The 25934-nt window shown below is 43.3% G+C and overlaps 1 protein-coding gene across 5 annotated transcripts in view; it reads left to right on the top strand.

Moving 5' to 3' along the window:
* Positions 1-25934, top strand: part of ELMO1 (engulfment and cell motility 1) — a 562162-nt gene that overhangs the window by 123947 nt on the left and 412281 nt on the right. For all 5 annotated transcript variants that reach the window (XR_011314008.1, XM_069730235.1, XM_069730236.1 and 2 more), the window contains exons 3-4: positions 3196-3236; positions 22932-23007. Coding sequence is in view for 4 of the 5 variants with exons in the window: in XM_069730235.1 (XP_069586336.1) it covers positions 3196-3236; positions 22932-23007 (117 nt within the window). In the remaining variant the exon portion in view is untranslated. The remainder of the gene's footprint in view (positions 1-3195; positions 3237-22931; positions 23008-25934) is intronic.

Here is a 25934-nt window from a genome sequence, read left to right as displayed (position 1 = left end):
AATTAACTGGTTCATGCAGCTTTACATGAACACCCAAGCCTTACACTATGGCTGGTCCGAATAACTATAGCAATTGTTACCATCCACCTCTCGTGTCTCCCCTTTTCCTCATAGTTTGTAAGCTTACGAGCAGGGCCCTCACTCCTCTTGGTATCTGTTTTGAACTGTATTTCTGTTATGCTGTAATGTCTATTGTATGTACAAGTCCCCTCTATAATTTGTAAAGCGCTGCGGAATATGTTGGCGCTATATAAATAAAAATTATTATTATTATTATTATTATTATTATTAGATAGCTTTGCTCTAAACTTTCAATGTCAGGCGCTTCTCAGGGTACAGCTAAGTAAATGTTTCACATCATGATGCTTCACAGTCTATAAAGAGGGAGGGAGCAAGTTTTGCCTGAATCATACCCCAGAAAGAAACTGAAATTGCTAGCAGAGATAGTAGCATGAAGAGCATAAGATCCACTAACCTCTCCAAACATGAGCTCAGAGGAAAACTAAAACATGAAGCATGCAGAGAAAACATACACTGGACTATTGATTTATGCACAGTTTATTGAAAGTTTAGGTATGCTTTAAGAAGTACTTGCCTTAATCCTGTTTTCCTGTTCACACTAGCAGTTCTTGAGATAAGTGCAGCGCTGAAGGCATTCCTGATCAGTGCATTTTGGCTCTAATCTATAGAGGAGAAGCTTTACTACTGAGCATGTACATAGAATGCAGCACAGATTCATGTCAACTAAAAGCCGAGATCCTTAGGCTAGGGTCACATTGCGTTAGTGCAACCCGTTTAGCGCTAGCAGGTTGCGCTAATGCAATGTTTTTAATGGGGCCGCGTCCTGGGGTCGCGGTAACGTCCCCGCTCTCGCAGATCCTTGATCTGCGAGAGCGGGGAACGGACCGCGGGCGCGCCTCGGACGCTAGTGCTGCGCGTTCCCATTGCCGTGAATGGGCGCGCTAACGGACGCGTTGCACGGCGTTAATTTCGCCGTGCAATGCTGTCCGTTAAGCGCGTTCCCATAACGCAATGGGAACCCAGCCTTAGATCTGGAACAGAACAGGCATTTATAGGACATTTTATAGTGGCATTAAGGGTTTAAAACTATACGGAATTGCGTGTAAGGAAATATTTATTTTATGCTTGCAATGTAGATCTATCAAGTCTAATGCAGGCGACATCTTGTTTTTCAGTACTGCTGCTTTCAAAATAACTACAAATTTGATACCAACACAAAAGAGAACAGATGGCTAACTGTACTCAAATTTACGTTTCTTTTGTGCAAAAAAAAATTGCTAGCCAAGTGTGTAGACTTAAACCATTTACCTCTCTGCTTTCTGCTCTTTCTTTTGTAATATAATTTACTTACACACTGGGAAAATATGTTTTTCCATTTTTATAAGAGATTCCATATACAATACACTTCCACCTGTGTTTTCTCCATCCTGAAATCAACCCTCTGTGTTTTTTTTCCCTAATTTGTTTATCTGCATCAATACTTAACCCCTTAAGCCCTTCATGACCAGAGCTTTTTTCGTTTTTGCGTTTTCGTTTTTCGCTTCCCTTCTGCCCAGAGCCATAACTTTTTTATTTTTCCGTCCAACATCAGAAAGAGGTTAAAGAACCATACTTTTTTTTTACTTCTCTTGTGACAAAGTTGCATAATGATATGTTTTTGTGGGTCGGCACAATTGCATTGACAATTAGCTTTTTACTTACCGTATTTTTCGGACTATAAGACGCACTTTTTCCCCCCAATTTTTTTTTGGGGGAAATGGGGGTGCGTCTTATGGTCGGGATGCACTTACCAGGAGACACATCCTTGGCCAGTGCGCTGCATTTCTGCAGATGATCGTGGTGCGGGGGCTCCGCCAGCATTTGTGGGAATCTGAGAGCCCCTGCACATCCATCCCGGGCTGGTGTGCTGTACTTTTGCAGATGATCGGTGGTGCTGGGGCTCCACCGGCATTTGTGGAAATCCCGGAGACCCCGCACACCTATCCTGGCCTGGTGCGCGGTACTTTTGCAGATGATCGGTGGTGCGGGGGCTCCACCGGCGTTTTGTGAAAGGCTGGAGCCCCCAGACTTCCACTGCTGTAATGATGAGTTAATCTTCATGAAAATGGCCGCCTGAGCGGCGAATGCCCAGAATGAGATCTCGGGAGATGAGATCTCGATGCCGAGATCTCATCTCCCGAGATCTTGGCACCGAGTTCTCATCTCCTGAGATCCCATTCTGCGCATGCGCTGCTCCGGCGGCCATTTTCAACTCATCATTACAGCACTAGAAGTGTAGGGGGTTCAGCCTTTCACAAAAAGCCGGCGGAGCCCCTGCACCACCGATCATCTGCAAAAGTACCGCGCACCAGCCCGGGATGGATGTGCGGGGGCTCCAGGATTTCCACAAATGCCAATGGAGCCCCCGCACCACCGATCATCTGCCAAACTCCCGTGCATCAGCAAGGGATGGATGTGTGGGGGCTTTCACAAAATGGCGGAGCCCCCACACCACCAAGCCTGCTGCACCAGCCTCGGATGAACCAGACCAGCAAACACCTCCTAAGACCCCGCTCCACCAGTGCTTGCTCTCACACCCTACCCCCAGGTAAGCTGAATAATTCGGACTGTAAGACGGACCCTCATTTGACGCATTAATTTTTCCTCTCTATTTTTCTTCTGAAAATTTGGGGTGCGTCTTATGGTCCGGAGCGTCTTATAGTCTGAAAAATATGGTATTTAATTTTTTTCATGTTTTAATACTTTTGCTGAGTTTTCTGAAAAAAAAATAAAATAAAAAATACACACACACACACACACACACACACACACACACACACACACACACACACACACACACACACACACAAAGATAGATAGATAGATAGATATCTATATATATATCTATCTCTATATATATATATATAATTAGATTTTTTTTGTGTGTAATTTTAGGATACATAATTAATTACTTAACATTTGGTAACTTAATTGCTGAATGGAAAAAAAAGCATTTCAACTATTTTTGCTTGTGTTTTCCTTTTTTTATATGGTACTAGTGAGTTTTCATGCTCTAGAGATGCTGGAGATAGGTGATAATGACTGCATTCCAACATTCACAGCATAAGGTATGCTATAAAGTATTGAACTGTGAAAAAAAAACATTTCAATTGCCTTTATTTTTTTTCCTTCTAGAAAAAGCCCTTATCCGCAATAATAAAGGAAGTGAGTGATGGGTAAGTGTAAACGGTTACAAAATGACAGTTATTTATTGTACTAAAAAAAGCTGACTTGCCTGCTTCTGTTGACATCCCTGTTGCCTCAGTGTAATTTTGAATAATAAATCTGTTTTTTAATTTACTTTCTATATGACAGAAAGTACCCAAAAGTAAAACCATTTTAAAAACTGCACCCCTCAAAGTCCTCAGGGCCACATTCGAGAAGTTTATTAACCCTTCAAGTGCTTCACAGGAAATAAAGCAATTTGGCTGGAAAAAAATGTACATTTTACTTTTTCCCATAAAAATGTTGATTTAGCCCCAAGTTGTGCGTTTTCACAAGGGTTGGACGCGTGGCAGAGCTAAGGGTACCGTCACACAGTGCAATTTTGATCGCTACGACGGCACGATTCGTGACGTTCGAGCGATATAGTTACGAGATCGCAGTGTCTGACACGCTCCTGCGATCAGGGACCCCGCTGAGAATCGTACGTCGTAGCAGATCGTTTGAAACTTTCTTTCGTCGTCTAGTGTCCCGCTATGGCGGCATGATTGCATGGTGTAACATATATCGTATACGATGTGCGCATAGTAACCAACGGCTTCTACATCGCACATACGTCATGAAATTATCGCTCCAGCGTCGTAGATTGCAAAGTGTGACAGCAGTCTACGACGCTGGAGCGATATTGTTACGACGCTGGAGCGTCACGGATCGTACCGTCGTAGCGATGAAAATTGCACTGTGTGACGGTACCCTAAGAAGGGAAAGCACCATTTGACTTTTGGAGCATAAAATTGGCTGGAATCGATAGTGGATGTCATGTCGTGTTTGCAGAGCCCCTGGTGTGCCTAACAGTGGAAACCTCCCACAACTGACCCTATTTTGAAAACTTCACCCCTCAAGTAACTTATCTAGAGGGGTAGTGAGCACCTTGAACCCACAGGTACTTCACAGAATTTTATAATGTTGAGCCATGAAAATTGACAAATACATTTTGCCTTCAAAAATGGTAGATTTTGCCCCAAATTTTTCATTTTCACAAGGTTTACGCAATTTCTCCTGAGTACATGGATACCCCTTATGTGGAGGAAAACTACTATTTGGGCACATGGCATGTCTGGGAAGGAATGGAGCACCATTTGACTTTTGGAGTTCAAAATTGTATGGATTAGATAGTGGAATCCATGTAACATTTGCAGAGCCCTTGATCTACTAACACAGCAGAAACCCCCACAAGTGTCCTCAATTTGGAAATTATGCCCATCCAGTGCTTCTGGAGACATACACCCTTAGGGCTCATACTTGCGTGAAATACAGCGGAGTCTCGCATGTGAAAACCCGGCTCTGCCGCCGGCACTCCAGAGCGGAGCGTGCGGCCGCATAGCAATACATAGAGCTGCATGCTCCGCTCCCAAGTGCCGGCGTCAGAGCCGGGTGTTACCATGCGAGACTCGGCCGTATTTCATGCAAGTGAGTATGAGCCCTTAAACTAAGGAGGCTCTCATCGCTACAGAAATGCCCAACATGTGGAAGCTAAATGTGGCACACTGTGGGGCCCAGAAGGGATCTTTGGGAGGCAGAATGAAAAAAATCAGCAGCAGATGAAAAATTGGTTCTATTTATTTTTTACACTGTTCCTCTTCTGGTGTATCTTATTACACGACTTTATTCTTCGGGTGGGTGTGGTTATAGCGATGCCAGATTAATATATATGTATTAATATATAAATATATATATGTGTGTATATATATATATATATATATATATATATATATATATAAAATATATATTTATTTAGTATCTGACTGCTATCACGCACTAAAATAAACTTTTTTGCACGATTGCCTTGCGCAGGCGTGTACTACGGAGGACATAGAATGAACTTCAATCCAATATTGCGGCCAGCATGCAGCCAGCGGGTAAGGAAAGGGTGAATCAAACACCAGAAAACTCCGCCCATATGACCGAAAACCGGTCCCGCCAAATTCAGGTGACAGGTTCCCTTTAAGTTGTTAAATGACCCTATTTTGAAAACTACAAGTAACCTCAAGTAACTTATCTAGAGGGGTAGTGAGCACCTTGAACCCACAGGTAATTCACCAAATTTTATAATGTTGCACGGGTACCTCTCCTGGCCATGACAACCGGACTCGGGCAATAATTTACTCCAAGCTCCCAGCAACAATCGTGCGGGCACAGGTTCTTCTAGGTGAAGACGCAAAGTGGCCCAGAGCATCACAGAATTACCACCATACTTCACTGTGGGCAATGTATTCTTGCGTAGTCTTCATTTGTCCTCCACCAGACAAACTGCTGATACATAGGACCAAAAAATTCTATTTCATTCACTGCTCCACAGATCAGAATGGCAAGAACTTATGTAGCTAATTTATCTGATTTTAACTCCTTCCCGACCTTGAACGTATCTATACGTCCAGGTTGTTAGGTAGTTACCAACCTTGAACATATGGATACGTCATGGCGACTTTGCGCGCACAGGGGCTGTGAGCATGCGATCACTGCCAGGTGTCAACTGATTCTGACAGCTGACACCCAGAACTCAGTGCAGGAGCGGTGCTCGCACTAATTCCGGCACTTTAACTACCTAATTACTGTGATTGCTAGCCCCAATGTCACGACATCCGGGTCACCAGGCACTAGGAAGTTAGTTAGATCATGCGCAGTGCATGATCTAACTAACTTGTTTCTGCAGCACTGACAGTTTTAATGTGTTGCAATGAATTAGAACTGCAAAAAGTGAAAGTCTCATAAAGGGAAATAGTAAAAAAAAATTGTAAAAACATATATTTTTAAAAATCGCAAAATAATAATACAAAAAATATATATTGTATCTGTAAAATATTTTTATGAAAGCAAAGCAAAAAGTACACATATTTGTTATCGCCGATTCCGGAATGACTTGACCTATAAAGCTGTCCCACCAGTAAACCCCTTCAGTGAACACTGTAAAAAAATTAAATAAAAAAAAAGAGAAAAAAATGTTCTTCTTACCAACGCAAAAAGTGTCTTTTAGTGTGTAACAGCAGCCATACATACAAAAAAAAACCAATATAAATCTGGTATTGCTGTAATCGCACTGACCTGAAGAATAAAGTTGTCTAGTTACTTATAGTGCACACTGCGCTCTGCGCTGAGTGCTTACACCGGGGTTTTTTTTGGGTAAATCTATGAAACACGTGATTCAGACGGAACCTCAGGCGATGTCCGTCTTTTTAGGCTTGCATAGAAGCGTGGTCGGCCAGTTTTGTGCATCTCTGAAAAGAAGGACACCACTGAACAGACGGAATCCAAAGTACGGTAACTCTGCTGCCTCACTAAAGTGAATGGATTCCTCTGGGGTTTCATCTGAATCATGTCACTCGAAGTTTTAGAAGGAAGCACTCAGCGTAGATAGCCAGATAAATGTGATCCCAAGCGTTATGTAAAATGTTCCCAATGAAAGCTTCAACACAGTAAAAAGCAAGTCTCTTTTCATCTGCCATTGGATATATAAGGGGTTTCCACGTTACTGGTAGTACAAAAGCTCTGGAAAAGCAAATTGTCTTCTCGTCCTCCCACCCCCCTCGAAATAAATCTGGCGAAACTTCACTCCCTCCTGAGCCCCACAGTGTGCCACTTTTAGCGTCCACATGTTTGGCATTTCTGTAGCGATGAGAGCCCGCCTAATTTACGGGTACATGTCTCCAGAAGCATGAGCTTTGCACAATGTACTGGTCGGTCACCACAATGTAATGGACACTACAACGGCAGTTTGCAAATTTCACTCCACAACATCCACTACTGCTTGTTTCTGGAAAACACCTGTAGATCATTTCCCAAAGGGGTATAATTTCCAAAATGGCGTCTCTTGAAGGAAAATTCTGCTTAGGGGCCCTGTATATGGAGTCTGCAAACTATTCTAGGAAAATCTGCCCTCCATGAAACAAAAAATGTTCCGGCCCTGCCAAGTCTATCCGTATGGCTAAGCAATAATGTACAGATACATATGGGGTATTTCTACATTCAGCAGAAATTTTGGGACAAATTTTGGTGGTAAAAATGTAATTATTTTTTTTCTTTGCAGCCCAATGGTATAAAATTCTGTGACCCACCTGTGGTGTCAATATGATCACTGTACCCCTAGATGAATTAATTGAGAGTTATAGTTTGTAAAATGGGGTCACTTATGGGAGGGATCTGCTGTTCTGGCACATTCAGGGCTCTGTCAATGTGACATGGCACCCTCAAACCAGTCCAGCAAAATCTGACCTCCTATTTGGTGCCTCTGAGCTATGCACTGTGCCTCAAACTAAGTTTTCAACCACATATGGGGCATCTCCATACTCAGGAGAAATTGCACAACAAATTTTGAGGTCCATTTTCTCCTGCTATCTTTGTCAAAATGAAACATTTGGGGCTAAAACAACATTTTGGGGTGAAAAACATATTTTATTTCCACAGATCAATGTTGTAAAATTCTGTGATGCACCTGTGGGTTCAAAGTTGTTCACTACACGTCTAAATTAATTCCTTGAGGGGTCTAGTTTCCAAAATGGGGTCACTTGTGGGGGTTTGCCACTGTTTAGGTATATGGCATATGGCGTCTGCTAATTATTCCACCAAATTTTGCATTCAAAAAGTCAAATGGTGCTCTTTTCATGTGCCCAAACAGTAGTTTTCCCCCACGTATGGGGTATCTGCATACTCAGGAAAAATTGCACAGCAAATTTTGTGGTCGATTTTTCCTGTTACCCTTGTAAAAATTAAATTTTGGATTTAGTGTAATTTTTGTGTGAAAAATAAGTGTTAATTTCTTCCTTCCACATTCCAAAAATTCCTGTGAAGTACCTCAAGGGTTAATAAACTTCTTGAATGTGGTTTTGAGCACTTTGAGTGGTGCATTTTTTAGAAAGGTGTCACTTTTGGGTATTTTCTGTCATATAGCCCCTAAAGTCACTTCAAAAGTAATGTGGTCCCCCTATAAGTAATAATCAGCAAAGCCTAGGCAGACGGATGTGGGCAGATATTTATAGGCTAGACAAGGGCCATTTGATATTGAACCGTTCCAGACTAAAAACATCAGCTCTCAGCCACCCCGGAAATGACGCATCCATAAGATGCACCAAATCTGGCATTTGGTCTTGTTCTTCCCACTTGACCTGATGCAGTGGGAAGATAGTATTGGGGTTGATGTTACCTTTGTATTGTGAGGTGACATCAAGCCAAGGGGTTACTTAACCACATAATCAAATTGTGAAAAAATAACACTTATAAAGTCCTTTACTTAAACAAATGATGCATACTCTTTTATTGACTCAAAATTAATCAAAAACACATATACTCACCTTGCGCCCACTCCACTGAAGCCAGTGTCCCCTGTAAAAGAATAATAAACAACCTTATTCCTCACCTGTCCGCTGAGAAGATAATAGTTCAATTGGCGATGCATCTAGCTGTGCTACATCTAGATGGCAGGCTGCATTGTTGCATGATGCGATTATACAGCCTGCCATCCAGCAGTGACACTGAGCTCCGCGTGCTTACTCAGCTCACTGACATCACCACGAGTGTGAGAAAGTGCTGGTGCCGCCATCTTACTGGAGAGGAAAACAAATTCCTCCTCCAAGATGGTGCTGCCCGCGCCTGCGCAGTAGCAGCTCGGAGATAGTCAAGAGCTGCTAATGTACAGGCGTGGGCAGCACCATCTTGGAGGACGATTTTTTTTATTCTCCAGTTAGATTGCGCTGCTGGTGCATGCGCAGTAGCAGATGTCGGATCACTGCTAGACACCAATAGCTACTGTGCAGGCACGGCGGGAGCCATTTTCAAATCGATTTTTTTTTTGCCTAGCTGAATAACGTGAATAAAATGTATTATTGGCACACAAAACATGCGATTATACTGCAGCGCAGGTGCCAAAACTGGCACCTGTCTGCAGAAGTTGTTTTTTTTTTTTTTTTTTTTTTTTAAATATGTACAGATATTATGCAAACTAGGGGGTAGGTCAGTGAGGGATCAGTGACCTGTCAGCAGTCTGCATTATGAATATCTAATCAGAGCACCACATGCATACCCCCCCTCCAGACCCGCCTGAGGCCGGTTTCACACGTCAGTGGCTCCGGTACGTGAGGTGACAGTTTCCTCACGTACCGGAGCCACTGACTCACGTAGACACAGTGAAATCAATGCATCTGTGCAGATGTCATTGATTTTTTGCAGACCGTGTCTCCGTGTGCCAAACACGAAGACATGTCAGTGTTCGTGGGAGCGCACGGATTACACGGACCCATTAAAGTCAATGGGTCCCTGTAAAACACGTACCGCACACGGACGTTGTCCGTGTGCAGTCCGTGTGCCGTGCAGGAGACGGCGCTACTGTAAGCGCTGTCCCCCCCACTGGTGCTGAAGCCGCGATTCATATCGTCCCTGCAGCAGCGTTTGCTGTAGAGAAGATATGAATAATCGTGTTTAAAATAAAGCTCCATGTCGCCTCCCACCCCCTGTACGCCCCCCCGCTGTTATTAAATTACTCACCCGACTCCCTCGCTGGCTGGCGCTGCTTCCTGTCCTGGCCGCACCTTCTACTGTATGAGCGGTCACGTGGGGCCGCCGATTACAGTCATGAATATGCGGCTCCACCTCCCATAGGGGTGGAGCCGCATATTCATTACTGTAAATGAGCGGCCCCACGTGACCGCTCATACGGTAGAAGGTGCGGCCAGGACAGAAAGCAGCTCCAGCCAGCGAGGGAGTCGGGTGAGTATTTTAATAACAGTGGGGGGGGGGGAGGGGTCAAAAAGGGGGTGGGAGGGGTTTGGGCACATGGATCTTTATTTTAAACACGATTATTCATATCTTCTCTACAGCAAACGCTGCTGCAGGGAAGATATGAATCGCGGCTTCAGCACCAGATGCAGGGGACAGCGCTAAAGTTTAGCGCTGTCTCCTGCACGGTGCGTGTGGTACCCAGTGGGCACACGGGCGGCACACGTGTGCCACACTGATGTGCCACAGAAACGCACCGGCACATGGACACGGATAATTCCGGTACCGATTTTTCCGGTACCGGAATTATCTGGACGTGTGAGACTGCCCTTAGGGTACGAGCATATCATTAACTACAAACTGAAAATAAAGATTAAAGAACAACCACAAGACGGATTTCATCAACCAAGGTATCATTTTAATCAGTATAACAGCGCCGACCTGACACTGTAGGTTATTGTTCACAATCCTTCTGACAGGTTCCCTTTAAATTATATTTCAATATTTTATTTATTTTTACTTTTTTTTTTTACTTTGGACACAGGCGTTGGCTGATTACTAAGCCCATCTGTGGCGCCTGCTCTTGCTGTCATCAGCGACAACAGGTGTAGGCTGATGGAGTAGTAGTTTCTCAACAGTCGACGTCTTTAGCGGGCGGTAAGCTTTTTACCACCGGTCATAGTCGCGGGCTCATGCTGACACCTGACAGCGAGACCCCGCTGCGCTCTGACCGGCAGTAACGATCTTACTGTTGATCAGAGCTGCTGGTGTTTTATCTGTGTGACAGCACGGGAAACACCCGATATAGGAGCAAAAACGCAGCAAATCCGAAAAGATTTTTGTACCTCAATTTTTGCTGCGTATTTGACTGAATCACTTGAAGACAATGGCATGACCATCTCTACCCTCACCTACTGTACTCTCACCCATCCCTTGTAGATTGTGAGCCTTCGCGGGCAGGGTCCTCATTCCTCCTGTACCAGTTATGACTTGTATTGTTTAAGATTATTGTACTTGTTTTCATTATGTATACCCCTCCTCACATGTAAAGTGCCATGGAACAAATGGCGCTATAACAATAAATAATAATAATAATAATAATCACGCTGCAAAAGCGCAAAAAGAATTGACATGCTGCAGATTTAAAAAGCACAGCAAATCCTGAAAGGAAAAATACTGATCATGTGCACAGCACTTCAGGATTCTCATTGACTTTCTTGGCTTAAGGATTCCCTAGCGTTTTGGGGCCAATTCTATGCAGAAAACTGTCGCAAAAACGCATTTAATGCTGTGCACACAGCCTATAGCTGGCTTTTCTTGTGCTTTTGGTCAGTAAAGGTGTACGTTTTGGAGTTTGGTACAGAGAAATTCAGTGTTTTAGTTTGAGAGTTACTGTGCAAACTGAAACCTGATTTCCTGTTGTCATAAAATCTTACTACAGGTCTTTTGCAGTTGCTCGAGAGTTTTTGATCACCAGCCTACTCAGAAATCTGGTTGCAGCCAATGATGGCTTCCTCTTTCTGCTACATCCCGGTAGTGTAGTCAATGTTCCTTTGACTTTGAACTTGTGATCTATGCTTCCTATTGTAACTCTAGGAAAATACAATACATTTGTTTTTTCTTTTTGTATCCTTTTTCCCTTTTTGTGAAAGGCAATGATCTTACAGGGAACCGCATCAAGACTTTCCCAAAGAATTAGGAGCTCATTGCTAACCTCCTAAGACCTATTGTTATTATGCCTATATTATCTATATATGCTAAATATATGCATTTAAAAATGATGTTTAATCATCTCTGCTCTCCCTTCTTGTGGGCACTAGACTAGTTGAAGACATCTGTGAATAAATGTGGGAGCATGCTCACAGCGGCAGGACTGTCATCCTAGCATGTGCGGTCTCAGACTAGTCTACTGCCTGTAGAAGGGGAGTGCGGGGATGATTAAGCATTTAGAGTTAATACAGGCATCATAAATATAGGTATTACGAGGCTGCTAAAGCTCTCTTAATAACATCTTCTATTCTTTAACTTTTTGGATCAGTCTATTTATAACACAAGATAGTTAATAAATTGGAGTCCACAGCCCATGGGAATGGTTTGAGATTACTCATGAACGCTGCCAGAAGCTGGTATCTGGCTATTTGTCACATTTGCAGCAGGTCATAACAGCCAAAGGTGCTCTGGACACATGTCATAAAGAGGTTGACTAATTCTTTGACTGCAGTTGTCAGTAAACTTGGCGTTTTGTGTTGAATTTTGAGAAACCACTTGTTAAATTAGTTGTGTTGAAGTATTTTATATTGTTTTTGTTTGGTTTATTGCAAACAGCAGTTTATAAATTTTATTGATAAACCTAATTTTCAATGAGGGTTGAATAATTTTAATTGCAACAGTAGATGTACCAGTAGCCAACAAATTAATTGCGCCAAGTGACAATCTTAAAGCTGTAAAAAAAAAACACGAGGCTTCTATACATGTGTAAATGTATTCTGCCTTTTAGAAGAACATTTTATTTTCATAATTTGTCACATTACCAAATAAGAACTTTTTTTTTTTTTAAATTCGTTTATTTATTAAACATAGAATAAAATTACAGCATACATATTTGTCCTTGTCATTAATCTGCGTGGTTACATTATAGGGATTGAAAAGGACAGAACATACATATGTCAATCATTTCACATATAGAAAAACAGTCAGAACATAGGGTTCTTGAACTACAACCCAACTAAACCTCCAAAAACTACTAAGCCGCCACTTAACCAAAGTTAAATACATTATTTATCTTGTTCTTTTCCCATTGCGCAATATTTGCAGATCAAAGGACCAGGTAAACCACATTTCAATGTGGTTTCAATAAACCCAATTAGTCAGGTCACAGAGTGAGATGAGAGGCGTTCCATCTATCCCAGATTTTGCTGAACTTATACGGGCAGCCCCTATTTTGATAAAGAGTGCGCTCATAGGGGACGACTGCATTCACCAGTTCAATCCAGGACCTAACGGAGGGGGGTAAGTTCCCCATCCACCGCATAGCTAGCAGCTTCCTTGCCAAGAAAAGTGTTTCTCGTAGAAAAATCCCCGTATAGTGTTCCCAGGCCTCCTCGTCCCACACTCCAAACAGGCAAATTAAGGGTTCAAGAGGAATCGGAATTGACAGTATTGAAGCTAATAATGACGTCACCTCCCTCCAGTAATGAGAGACTATGGGGCACTGCCATATCATGTGTACAAAATTAGCGTCAGGTGAGTGGCAACGCAAACATTCCGACGTCGAGTATCGACCCATCCGACAAAGTCTCAACGGAGTCAAATATGACTGGTGGATTATATATAATTGGGTCATCTTATTATTGGCTGATGGGGAAACTCTGAGGGGTGATTCCAAAATATCCTCCCATTCCTCACTTTGCATATCAGGAAAAAGCCCCTCCCATTTGCCTCTCACCGAATCCACAACAGAGTTTGTTCCCGCTGATAGCAGATATGTGTATAGGGACGAGATAAGACCCTGAGGGCCCTGGGACTTAAGAATACCTATCAGAGGTAAAGATGAGATGTTACGGTTCATCCCCTCATTCCTGACAAATGACTGAATGGCAGATCTGAGTTGCAGGTATCGAAAAAATTGAGATCTTGGAAGGTCATATTTATTTTGTAGTTGTTCAAAGGACATAAAAACCCCCTGATCATATAAATCTCCCATCAAAAGAACCCCGTAGGAAACCCAAAATTTTGTAGATGGGTGATTCACTAACATTGGGAAATAACTGTTATCCCACAGAGGCATCTCGGCCACAATGTCCCCAAATCCAGTAACTTTTCTAATTTTCTTCCAAGTGGATCTCGCCAATTGAATCATGGGCAGCAAACCCGGAGCACTTATTTTCCCCGATTCCAAAAGACCCAGCGGACACTTAGCACCAACAGAACTAACTAAGTGATTTTCAGAATTAGGGAGATAGTTATGAGGCATCCATTTACATAACGCTTTAGCCTGTCCCGCCAAATAATATAAAAAAAAATCTGGCAGTGCCGCTCCTCCCTCCTTTTTAGGTCTTTGCAGAGTAGTTAGTTTGAGCTTGGGTCTGCCTTTCCCCCACACAAATGAAGTAACGTGAGAATTTAAACTGGTAAAGAAGAGTTTTGGTACAGTTACTGCACTATGTTGGAGGCAATAGTTGAATTTAGGGAGCAAAATCATTTTTATGAGATTAATGCGGCCTGCTACGGACAATGGAAGCTTACTCCAAGATGCAAATTTCAGTTTAGTATATTCCAACAGGGGGAGAACATTGAGCTGTAGGTCCAACCCACTGCATTGGGACATGTAGATACCCAGGTACTTAAATTTAGACACTATGGGCAGTAAAGAAAGAGTACTAAGATTGGGTGCTGGGTGTTGAGATAAAGGTAATAGGGCAGATTTATCCCAATTAATATATAGGCCTGAGAACCCACTAAATTTATCTATGGTAGCAATTATTTTTGGCAACGTTTCTTCTGCCCTATCCATGAATATTATCATATCATCAGCATACAAACCAATGATGTCAGTGCGGTTCGCTATCTTAATACCATCAATACCAGGGGTTGAGCGCAAGCGCACAGCCAATGCCTCTATTGCTAGAGCAAATAGGGCCGGAGAGAGGGGGCACCCTTGACGGGTTCCCCTATACAGTGAAAAGGGTTCAGACATAGAGCTGTTGATAACTATACGGGCCTTGGGTTTCAGATATAACACACCAACCCATTTCAAAAATTTCTCTCCAAAGCCATATTTCTGCAGACAAGCGGACAAAAAGGGCCATTCAAGTGAGTCGAACGCCTTGGCTGCGTCCAGTGACGCCAATGCCCAGGCATTGTCTGGTAACAAAGAACTGTACTGAATCACCGACTGGACCCGTCTAATATTTATAGAGGTGTTCTTACCGGGCATAAAGCCCGTTTGATCTGGATGTATAACATCTAGTATAATGGAGTTCAACCTGGTAGCCAGTATCTTGGCTAGGATCTTATAATCCACATTTACCAAGGATATAGGACGATAGGATCCGCATTCCAAAGGATCTTTCCCCTCCTTCTTAAGTACAATAATATGTGCCTCATAAAAAGTATCTGGTAGACACCCTCCCTTCCATATCTCTTTAAATACTTTCAATAGAAGCGGAGCCAGTATCCCCCGGTATTTCCTATACAACTCTACAGGGAAGCCATCTGGCCCAGGGGCCTTTCCAGAGGCCATATCTGTTATAGCTTGCTCCACTTCCTCCAGGGTAAATTCAGCGTCCATAAAGGTCTGCTGGGCGGAACTCAGCACAGGGAGTGCTATATCGGACAAATATCCCAGACAATCGGAAACATCAAAACCGCTCTTAGATTCATACAGCCCCTTATAATAGTCATAAAAACATTGAAGTATTCCCTCAGTAGTGGAATTCAATGAGCCGTCCGGTGAGTGAATTTGCAATATCATGTTAGATGTATTATGTTGACGCACTAAGTAGGCCAGAAATTTCCCCGCCTGGTTCCCCATTTCAAAGTACGATTGTCGCGTAAAAAATAACTTACGCTTAGACTTGGTGTTTATGTGTTGGGTGTACAGTCTTTGCAGAGTCAACCACTCAACCCTATTATCATTAATCTGGTCAGCTGTATATGTTGCCTCAGCATTTCTCAAACGTTGCTCAATCTCATCGTCCTCCCTCGATGTTACCCTTTTAATATATGAAATTGTAGAAGACAGACAACCCCTCAGATATGCCTTAAGTGTATCCCAAAATAAGTTAATATTCTGAAGTTCTGAGTGGGACTGAATGAAGCAGTTCAGCTGGTCAACTGTCCTATCGTCCGAATCTATTAGTTTGAGCCAAAAGGGATTCAATTTCCATACTCTACCATTATTTAACGTCCCAAACACAAGTTTAAGGATAATCGGGCTATGATCCGAGGTCCCTCTATTACCGTGTTCCACACTATCAACACACCGCACCAGGTCACCGGATCCGAAGATATAATCTATGTGAGAGAGGGAACTTCTAGTGGATGAGTGGCAGGTATATCCCCTCTCCCCGGGGTGATGTATCCTCCATAGATCTATCCAGCCGCTACTTTCCATGAACAGTGTTAACTGAGTCGGGGTCGAAGAAGAAGAAGAAGACAAAGGTTCCCCAGGCAACCCATCTCCCCATCGCATTCTATCTAAACTACTGTCCATAACTAAGTTGAAGTCACCCATACAAATAACATGTGCGTCCGGGTAGCTTAATGCAAAGCTCATTGCCATCTTAAGTACTGAAGTATTAGCCGGGGGGGGTGGGGGGGTGGGGGTGGGGTTATATATGCATAGTATGACGTATTCGCGGGAATTAATTAATGCATGGACAAAAACAAAACGTCCCTCTAGATCTCGCCGAGTCGTCTGGGCCTCCCATTGGACGTCTTTGTGTATTAATAGTGATACCCCTCTCGAGTAGCTAGTGTGAAACGCGTGAGCATACCACTGTACCCATGGTTTCTGTACACCTCTGGCTGTATCTCTGGTTAGATGTGTCTCTACCAGGGCCACAATATGGGGATGATATCGTCTAATTTGAGAGAACACCTTGATTTTCTTCCGGGGAGATTTAATACCCCAAATGTTCCATGTCATACATATCAACTCAGACCCCATATCTAGCCATTAAAAAACATGGTATGCATTGATGGTGAGAAAAGTCCACTAATTATGCATGGGAAGTCATAATGGATTTGGAGGCGGCTCTTACCCAAATACCTACTAAAACTAGTTAAATCTAACAGAAAAAAAAAAACAACAACTTAACAAAAACTGAACAGTAGAGGAGTAAGATCCTGTACTCCTACAGTCAAATATAAAAGGGGATACCCTCACTGAATCCAGCGTCCGGTATTGTTAACAACCTTAGCACCCACTTAGAGAGCTCCGTTTATGTTACCATTAGACAAGGAGCATAAATTAGGAGTCTTTCACATTAGACACCCCGTGAGACCGCAACCATTCGGCCGCCTCCGCTGGATCCGTGAAGAATAAGGTGGAACCGTCATAAACAATGCGCAGTCGAGCCGGATAAAGCATGGAGTAAATGATGCTCTTATCTCTAAGTTGTTTCTTGATGTCCATAAACCGCGCTCGCTGCTTTTGGAGTTCCATGGAGAAATCGGGAAAAATCGATATTGTAGCATTGTTGAATTTAATAGGGCCCTTCTGTCGCGCCAGACGAAGAACAGCATCTCTGTCTCTACAGTTGAGAAGACGTGCCAGGAAGGGTCGGGGTGGAGTTCCAGGGGGAAGAGGTCTTGTTGGGACCCTATGGGCCCTCTCCACTGCAAATGTTGAAGAAAATTCGTCCCCCAGGGAGGCCTTAAGCCAGTCCTCCAGAAATTGTTCGGGTTGCTGACCCTCCGAACGCTCCGGCAGACCGATAATTCGAATATTATTGCGACGCAGTCTGTTTTCCAAGTCATCTGCCTTTTGTTTCCAGGCGTTTACAGAGCCAGCGGCTTTTGTCAACTTAGCCTCCATAGGGGTGATGGTATCCTCTATATGAGACACTCTTGTTTCAACCTCCGAAATACGCCCTCTCATAGCTTGCATGTCATGCCGCAGACGACCCACCTCAGTATGCACGTCCTCTATTTTTTCTGTGAGAGATGATCTAGTGAAGGATATAGCTTGCATTAGCTGCTCTGACACCTGTTTAAGAGTCAGTTCATCTTGTTCTCCCTCCTCATTACTATCAGAAAGACGATTTTTACGTTGGGTCTGTGCAGGGTTATTTCTGAGAGTGCGTGTATTATCAGAAGGATCCTCCCTGGCGTACTTCCGTAGTTTATCAGCAGCCCCTGTTCCCTTAGAGTGATGCATGGCAGGCAGCTAGAAGGGCTCCACTGGTTAATTACAGTTATATGTGTATATAGTGCACTCTCCAGTTCCAGTCACAACAGAGTTAAATGTAGGATTGTATTCCAGAGAGACCACTAGATGGGCAGCTGGGATATTGAGAGTGATATAGGCAGCAGTTTTAATATGCACCCAGGCTCTATGTGTTAGAGCAGATCCACAGGCTCCACAGGGGGAACAGCAGAGCGAGGGGGGGGGAAGGTTAACCCCTCTGAAGTTATGGCGCTGGCAGGAGGAATGCTTGTATGGCAGGGGGCACGGGGCCCAATCTTTCAGGGCACACACACCGTGCCACCTCCTTGTTCTTTCAGGCTAGTCTCTCACCTCCTGAGTTGCGCCGCAGATGTGGCTGAAAGCGCCGTTTCCCCACTGTCAGGGCGCACGCTGTAGAGATGTGCCCCCCCGCGGACACCGCCGCTCACCCCCGGTCCTCCTGCTCCCGCTCACCGGTACTCTCCAGCGATCACCGCTTGTGTCCGGGGATCGCCAATTTCAAGAGGGAGGACGCCCGGCACTAAGAGAAGCCGGCGCTGTGTCTGGTCTCCTCAGCGCGTGCACTCACAAGATGGCCGCCGCTGCACGTGGAGTCTGCCGCCCGTCCAGGCCACCGCAGCTCCTTCGGGGTTCCTGAGACTGTGCGGTACCAGTACCAGCCGGCACAGTGTGTGAATTAAGGGTCCAAATGGCAGGATATGTGCAGGATTGCTGGAGCTCACAGAAGGTGCGTCTTTCCTCCTCAGTTACATAGCCACGCCCCCACCAAATAAGAACTTTAATCTGCACATTTCCAACATTTACAACTTCTACTCTAACCTCATACACACAAAGAATGTTTGTTTTTTAATTGTTGTTTTAATGATGTCAAATCCAAATTTCATTTTTAGAACAGTAATTTCTGACATAATTTTCTAGTTTGTGAAAACGACATTTGTTTGCACTGTCAGGGTGTAAAAGTGCATGGTCTTATTTGGCAATGCTTCCACTTCAGGTCAAGCCACTGTGGGTGTTTTTATGTTACACCCATATATTTTTCACATTACAATACTGTCATAATAAATAAAATATGCTTAAAAACTGATACAGAGTACTACATTGGTGATAAGATCATAACATAAGTAACATCATGAAGTGCCCCCCATTCTGTCTCCTACTTTTAATAAAAAGAAGATAAAATATCTACATTACAGGGCTGACTGGTGACCATCCTCTGCTTCTTGGCTAGCAGTTCATCTGTTGCAAAGCAGAGGCCCAAATATTTTCTGAGTTCAGATGAAAAGGTTACATTTAGTGATGAGTATAGATTGGCGGACTCCTGGATGTTCGGGTCCGGCAGGTTCGGCCGAGCAGTTCAAAAAAAAAAAAGTTGGGTGCCAGAACAGGCATTCACTTGAGTGAGGTGCCCGAACATCCAGTGTTTGCCACGCTGTGAGGTGCATGACAGCGCGGCAAACACTGCTTTAAGATTGGCAGTAAAATCATTACTGCCAGTCAGACAGCCGCGGTTCCTACGCTGACAGCGTGAGCCCGCAACTGTGTTTGGAGTTAGAGAGTTTTATTGAAATTTGGCCAATATATTCTGGACCAAAACTGCAGAGATCTCACGAAATTTCAGCCCTCTACGGCTTTTCGAAACAAAAAGTTATTGCAATTTTAAAACGGAATAGTTACAATTGTACCTACTCAGCCGGACGAAGGTTAAAAAAGCGACATGGGATTCCCTTCCATTTTTGACAACCAGCCTTGCTAAAGGAGACGGCTGGTGGGCTGGTATTCTCAGGCTGGTAAGGGACCATTGATATTGCCCCCTCTCCCCCATCACAAGCCTAATAGCTAATAAAAAGGCGCATCTATTAGATGCACAATTCTGGCGCTTTGCCCAGCTCTTCCCTCTTGCCCTGTAGCGGTGACAAATGGTGTTCATATTTGTGGGGTTGTTAGTAATGGAGAGGCGTCTATAAGACGTCTGTCCATTACTAAATCTATAGTTATATTGTTAATAACAACAGCCAAATTAAAGTCCTTTAATTGAAAGAATGACACAGACTCCTTTAATTGAAAGAATGACACAGACTCCTTTACTGATTGTTAATTAAATCTATAATCGCATCATCACCCATTCCATTGAAGCCATTGTCTCCTGTAATAAAACAAAAATAAAAAAAACAACCATATCGCTCACCTGTCCATCGTTCTGTCCTCCAACCTAATCCATGTATGGGGATAAACAGTTTTCAACCTGGACGGTGTCAAGATGCGACCGTCATCAGTGACTAGTGGTGACGTCATCAAGATTGCCGCCAGTCACTGAGGCTACGTTCGCAGCCTGGCTCCTCAACAGCGGTAATCCCGGTGAGATCCCAGCTAGCACAGTGAGAATGTCTCACAGTGCAGTGCTTAGATCAGTGAGTTCGCCGCAGTTCACTGTGAGAAATTTCTCACGGCAAACTGCCGTCAACTCATCACTGCACCGTGGGGCTTTTTCTCACTGTGCTAGAGGGAATCTCATAGAGGTCACTGCAGTTCAGAGGCTCGTCTGGGAACGCAGCCTCAGTGACCGACGGTAACCTTGATGATGTCACTGATGCTGCGCTCGCAGCAGCTCATTCATTGGTGGTTCTCAGCCTAGACAGTCGCACCTTGGCACTGTTCAGGTTGTAAACTGTTTATCCCTAGACATGGATTGCGCCGTGTGATAGAACACATGCAGGGATTTGTTAGGCAATCCCTGCATGTGTTGTGGCTGTTGAACAGACATGCTTCCACAGCGACTGGAACATAGTATTCGAGCACACTAAAGATACTTTATTAGCACTCGAGCATGCTCGGGTAACATCTTATCAGAGCACCCTTGCTCATCACTAGTTACATCTACTATATAATTGTCTAAGGGTCACTTCCATCTGTATGTCTGTCTGTCTGTCACGGATATTCATTGGTCGTGGCCTCTGTCATGGAAATCCAAATCACTGATTGGTCGTGGCAAAACGCCCCCGACCATTGCCACGACCAATCAGCGACGGCCATAGTCTGGCAGCGAAATGGCCGCTGCTTTCCTGCCCTGTAGTCAGCGCTGAGCGCTCACCCAGGGTTAATGCCAGAGTTAATGGACCGCGGTGTAAAGCACTCCGTTAACGCTGCTATTAACCCTGTGTGACCAACTTTTTACTATTGATGCTGCGTATGCAGCATCAATAGTAAAATGATCTAATGTTACAAATAATAATAATAAAAAAAAGGTTATTCTCACCCTCCGACGTCGCCTGCTGTTCTCGGCACTGCAAGCGGCAGGTTCCAGTTCCAAGGAAGATGCGAGAAGGACCTGCCATGACGTCACGGTCATGTGACCGCGACATCATCACAGGTCCTGCGCTGATACCAACCCTGGGACCGGAAGCTGCCGCGTGCACCGCACACAGGTGCCAGGACTTCAAGGGGTCTTCGAAAGGTGAGTATATGTTTATTTTTTATTTTAAGTCTTTTTTAACTGCGCATATAGTGCCCACATTGCTATATACTACGTGGGCTGTGTTTCATACTGCGTGGGCTCTGTTATATACTACATCTCTGCTATATACTATGTAGCTGGGAAATATACAACGTGACTGTGCAATATACAACGTAACTGTCCAATATACTACGTGCTCTGTGCTATATACTATGTAGCTGTGCAATATACTATGTGGCTGTGTCGGTTCTGTTATATACTACGTCGACTGTGCAATATACTATGTGGCTCTGTTATATACTACGTGGCAGTGCAATATACTACGATATACGACGTGGCTATTTTATAGACTACGTGACTCTGCTATATACTACGTGGCTGACCAATATACTACGTAGCTGTGCAATACACTACGTGGCTATGTTATATACTACGTGGCTGTGCAATATAGTACGTAGCCTGTGCTATATACTACCTACATATTCTAGAATACCCGATACGTTAGAATCGGGCCACTATCTAGTTGTTTCGTAATCGTGTAATGCTCAGGTTGTTAATGAGGCATAGAATATACTGCCCTGCACAGACATATATTTACATATTATTTACAGTGGATTTTTTTTTTTACCTTGAATTGCAGTTGGCACAGTTACATGTATTCTGGAACAGGTTTTCTTTTTCTTCTGTGGCCCTCCATTTTAAAGTTATGCCCCCCCCTAGTAATAATGGTGCAAATTCTCCCTTCGACCAACTGGGCATATACCACAGAACTTCACTGTAGGCAAGGTCGTGTTTTTAGTAGCCTGCTCTAAAGCAGGGAAAGGTCCACAAAGAAGTTATGTGCTATAAGCCCAATTTGTTGGAGGGAAAATTTTCATCTTTATGGGGGAGAGGGGAAGGTGGGCTAACTTTGGAACAGAGGGGCAGAGAAGAAATCGTGGGCCAGCAACAATTGGAGGAGGTTCTGAATTAAAAAAAAACAAAACAAAAAAAAAACAGTGGTTGATCCTCTTCAAAAAATCTAGTCTTTCTCCACTAATTACATGTTTTTATGTTGTAAAAAAAATGATCTGTTGTAAAACCGGTGTAAATGGACACATTTTCATCTGGCCACTTGAGCCGTGTAATAGTTTTGACACTCTCTGTTCTACAGAAATCGCCTTTCAGTATTCATCTCTGGTTGAGTCGAAATGTTATTATTGCTTTCAAGGTGCACTAATGTAATTCTACCATATTCCACAACATGTACCAATTGGTCTAATAAATTTCACTGTTCTGCATGACTCCCGACAGTGGAGTGGAAATTCTTTACAAACCCCCATAATCATATAACCTACAGTTAGAAAATTGAAACAAACTGGAAAAAGGGAATGTGTCACTATATGGGATTATTTAGTAAAAAATAGCGATAAGCTATTGATAGATTTTTGTAAAAGCCCCATTTATTTAAAGACTGTTTCTGCTACTACGGAATTAAACATATTAAATAGATGCTGAAGGCTTGGATCTACAATTTTTTATCTATTGAAGGTCAACGTTCATGTAACATTAACAATAAATTATGTCAATCTGACATTTTAGATGGTCAATTATTCAGAATCATGAAGATCTGGCGCTTCAATATGCTGAAGGCTCTGGATTTTATATCACTGAAAAAGTAAGTAACCTTTTTCTTTTTTTACTAGTGATTTTGTGTGATAATTGAAGTAATCATTTCAGAACTTTTTTGTGGTCAGAAAAGTTTTCTTAATTGTGGATCCTTTAGATACTCTTATTTTTACTTGTTTTTGACCCTGTACTTTTATGGACGCAGCAATGCCAAATTTGTTTATTTTTGTATTTTTTTCTTTACTTTTGAATTGGGAAAAGTGGGTTATTTTAATTTTTTATTTATTTATTTATTTTTTAACAAAAAAAATTGAGCGGATTCATTAAGACTAATGTAGCCACGATTTGTCCAGCCCATACTTTGCCAATATTGGCGCAGCTGGCCAAGACGTGTAAATTCGAAATGTTGCAATGTTTTTGATTAACTTCTGATTTGTACAAAAATATTGCAACTTTTTAAGGGGTTTTACACAAGAATTGTAAACACCTTTTGAAAGGAACCTCTCACCTCGTAAAACACTACTTACGTGCAGATAAAGAGTTAATCTGCAGGTAAATGGCGTTACAGAGCTGCTCTGAAAGTCCGGCTACGGGAAAGAAATGAATGTATTTCCTCCTGGGAGATGCTGGTTTTTCAGTCATAGGGTTGTGCATGGAGCGATTACAGTCTTCTCTCATTATATCATTATATTGTGAGCGGCAGCTGTAATCATGCCCCATATGGTATGGTGAGTTGTGAGCGGTGACTGTGGTCCTTCAGTGCACTCTTCCATGACTGAAAGCCGGCGGACTCATGGGAATCAGGCTTTCAGTAAGGCAGCCAGGCAGGATTGCAGCGCTATTTACCTCTATTAACCCTATATCTGCATGTAAATAGTGTTTTTCAAGGTAATAGGTTCCTTTTAATGAATCGGTCCATGTTTTTTTTTTAATCGTTTAAATTTTTTAGTTCCTCCAGGGGACTTGACTTGTACTATATATTACAATGCTGTAGTATAGAGTATAAATGAAAATTACCTATGAATACAGTAGATTATGTATGAAGCCCAGCAGCAGGGAGAACAGTGATGGTGGCGATGGGGTTTTCAGTATGTCCTCTACTGCCATGGAAACACATTTGCACCCTGTTATTTCACCATTTTATGCCGCTGTCATAGTGCCGAAAAATCATTCTGGCTGGCCTGTCATTGCTTTATATTCACATTATATTCTTCAGAACACGCTCATTGTGCACTCGGTGGAATGTAACTGCTAAAAAAAATGGAGCATATCACCACAAGAGCATAATGTCATAAAAAATAACAGATTTTTATTTCTCAGTACAGTATGACACATTATAAATATAAATCGCAAAGTAATCATATAGAAACAGAGCAATTAGACTACGGTTAAGGGTGCACCAAGAACAAGATGTTACCCCAAAGACACAAACATGGGGAGAAAATATCTCACAGGACCAAAAAAGCCCCTGCTAGGCTTCTTTCACACTTCCGTTGGCAGGCGGCCTTCATAATGCATCGACGCGACGTATCGACGGATGTGCACAAAATAGTGAAAAACGGATGCAACGCATACGGTATTTTGACGGATTCGCTAGATGGTTCCGTCGAAAAACTGGATCTGTTGCATCCGTCTTGTCCGTTTTTAGCATCCATTCCATCCGTTTTTTTGACGGATCCGTTTTCCATGCCTAAAAATGGGAGACTCCCAAATGTGATTGGCTACTGGAAAATAAGGGAAACCTATATATTGAGTGTTTTAACACCCCATCTTTGACAGGGTTTAGAGCAAGTGGCAGAAATGGAAGGAATTCTAGCAAAGATTGTTACCATCTATTCAGATTTTGCATTTGAGGCCAATAGGTTGGCAATCATAGTTCATGAAAAGGAGGCAACAAGAGAGCGGATTCTTCGTCAGCAACGTCGACGGTGCCGCCTTTGTATACATCCCATCAACGCACAGTGATTGACCCGTGGCGTCTATTCAACGCTGTGCATGGAATTGAGGCAGAACCCGAACAAGTTTTTCAACTACGTGCGCATGAGACCTGAACACTTTGACATTTTGGTGGAACATGTTGAGGACTTAATCCAAAGATAGGACACCTATTTGCGTTTTTCCATCTCACCGGCGGAAAAAGCAAAAAAAACACATGCGCGCACGCACACACAGATGCGCGCACACACACACGCACAGACACACGCACACACAGACACACGCACACAGACGCACTCACAGACACACGCACGCATGCACACAGACGCCCAGACAGACACACGTACACACAGACACATGCACAAAAAAATGGCAGGACTCACACTGGCAGGCAGGCCTCTGGCTGGATGCTGGCTGGATGCTGGCTGGATGCTGGCTAGCGTCTTGATAGTTGTCAGGCAGGAGTCTTGCTGGCACATTGATGAATGAAGCCACAGGCCAGGTTTTTATACATTTGGGGCTGTCTGGCCAATTAGCTACTAAATACTGATTTGGAGCATGCTCAGTGCTAATAAAACGTATTCCAGCGCTGGATTCCGTCATACGACAGATCCTGCGTCCATAGGCTTTCATTCTAGCCAACGACATATGCCGCAGGATGCGTCATCGCACGTTTTTTCCAGCGCAGACAAAAAACGTTTCATTGTACGTTTTTTCCAGACGACGTATCGCCAATTTCCGCAGGATCCAGTGCACGACGGACAAAACGTGTGAGCATACGTTGTGATCCGTCGCTAATACAAGTCTATGGAAAAAAACGCATCCTGCGGACAAATTTGCAGGATGTGTTTTTTCACAAAAAGATGCATTGTGACGGGAGATGAAAGACGGAAGTGTGAAAGAGGCCTTAGAGGCAAAGTGTAAAATGACAGTGCACTGAGTTTTATCCAAGCTATAAAGTCCTAGATGGAATGGGCCAGATTATTAAATAGCTAAAATATAGTCATAAGAATTATCATTGGTCCGTGACCCTTTAGCTGG

This window comes from Ranitomeya imitator, chromosome 6, assembly GCF_032444005.1.
Source record: "Ranitomeya imitator isolate aRanImi1 chromosome 6, aRanImi1.pri, whole genome shotgun sequence".
Taxonomy (NCBI): Eukaryota; Metazoa; Chordata; class Amphibia; order Anura; family Dendrobatidae; genus Ranitomeya; species Ranitomeya imitator.
This window is presented reverse-complemented; position numbering and strand designations above follow the sequence as displayed.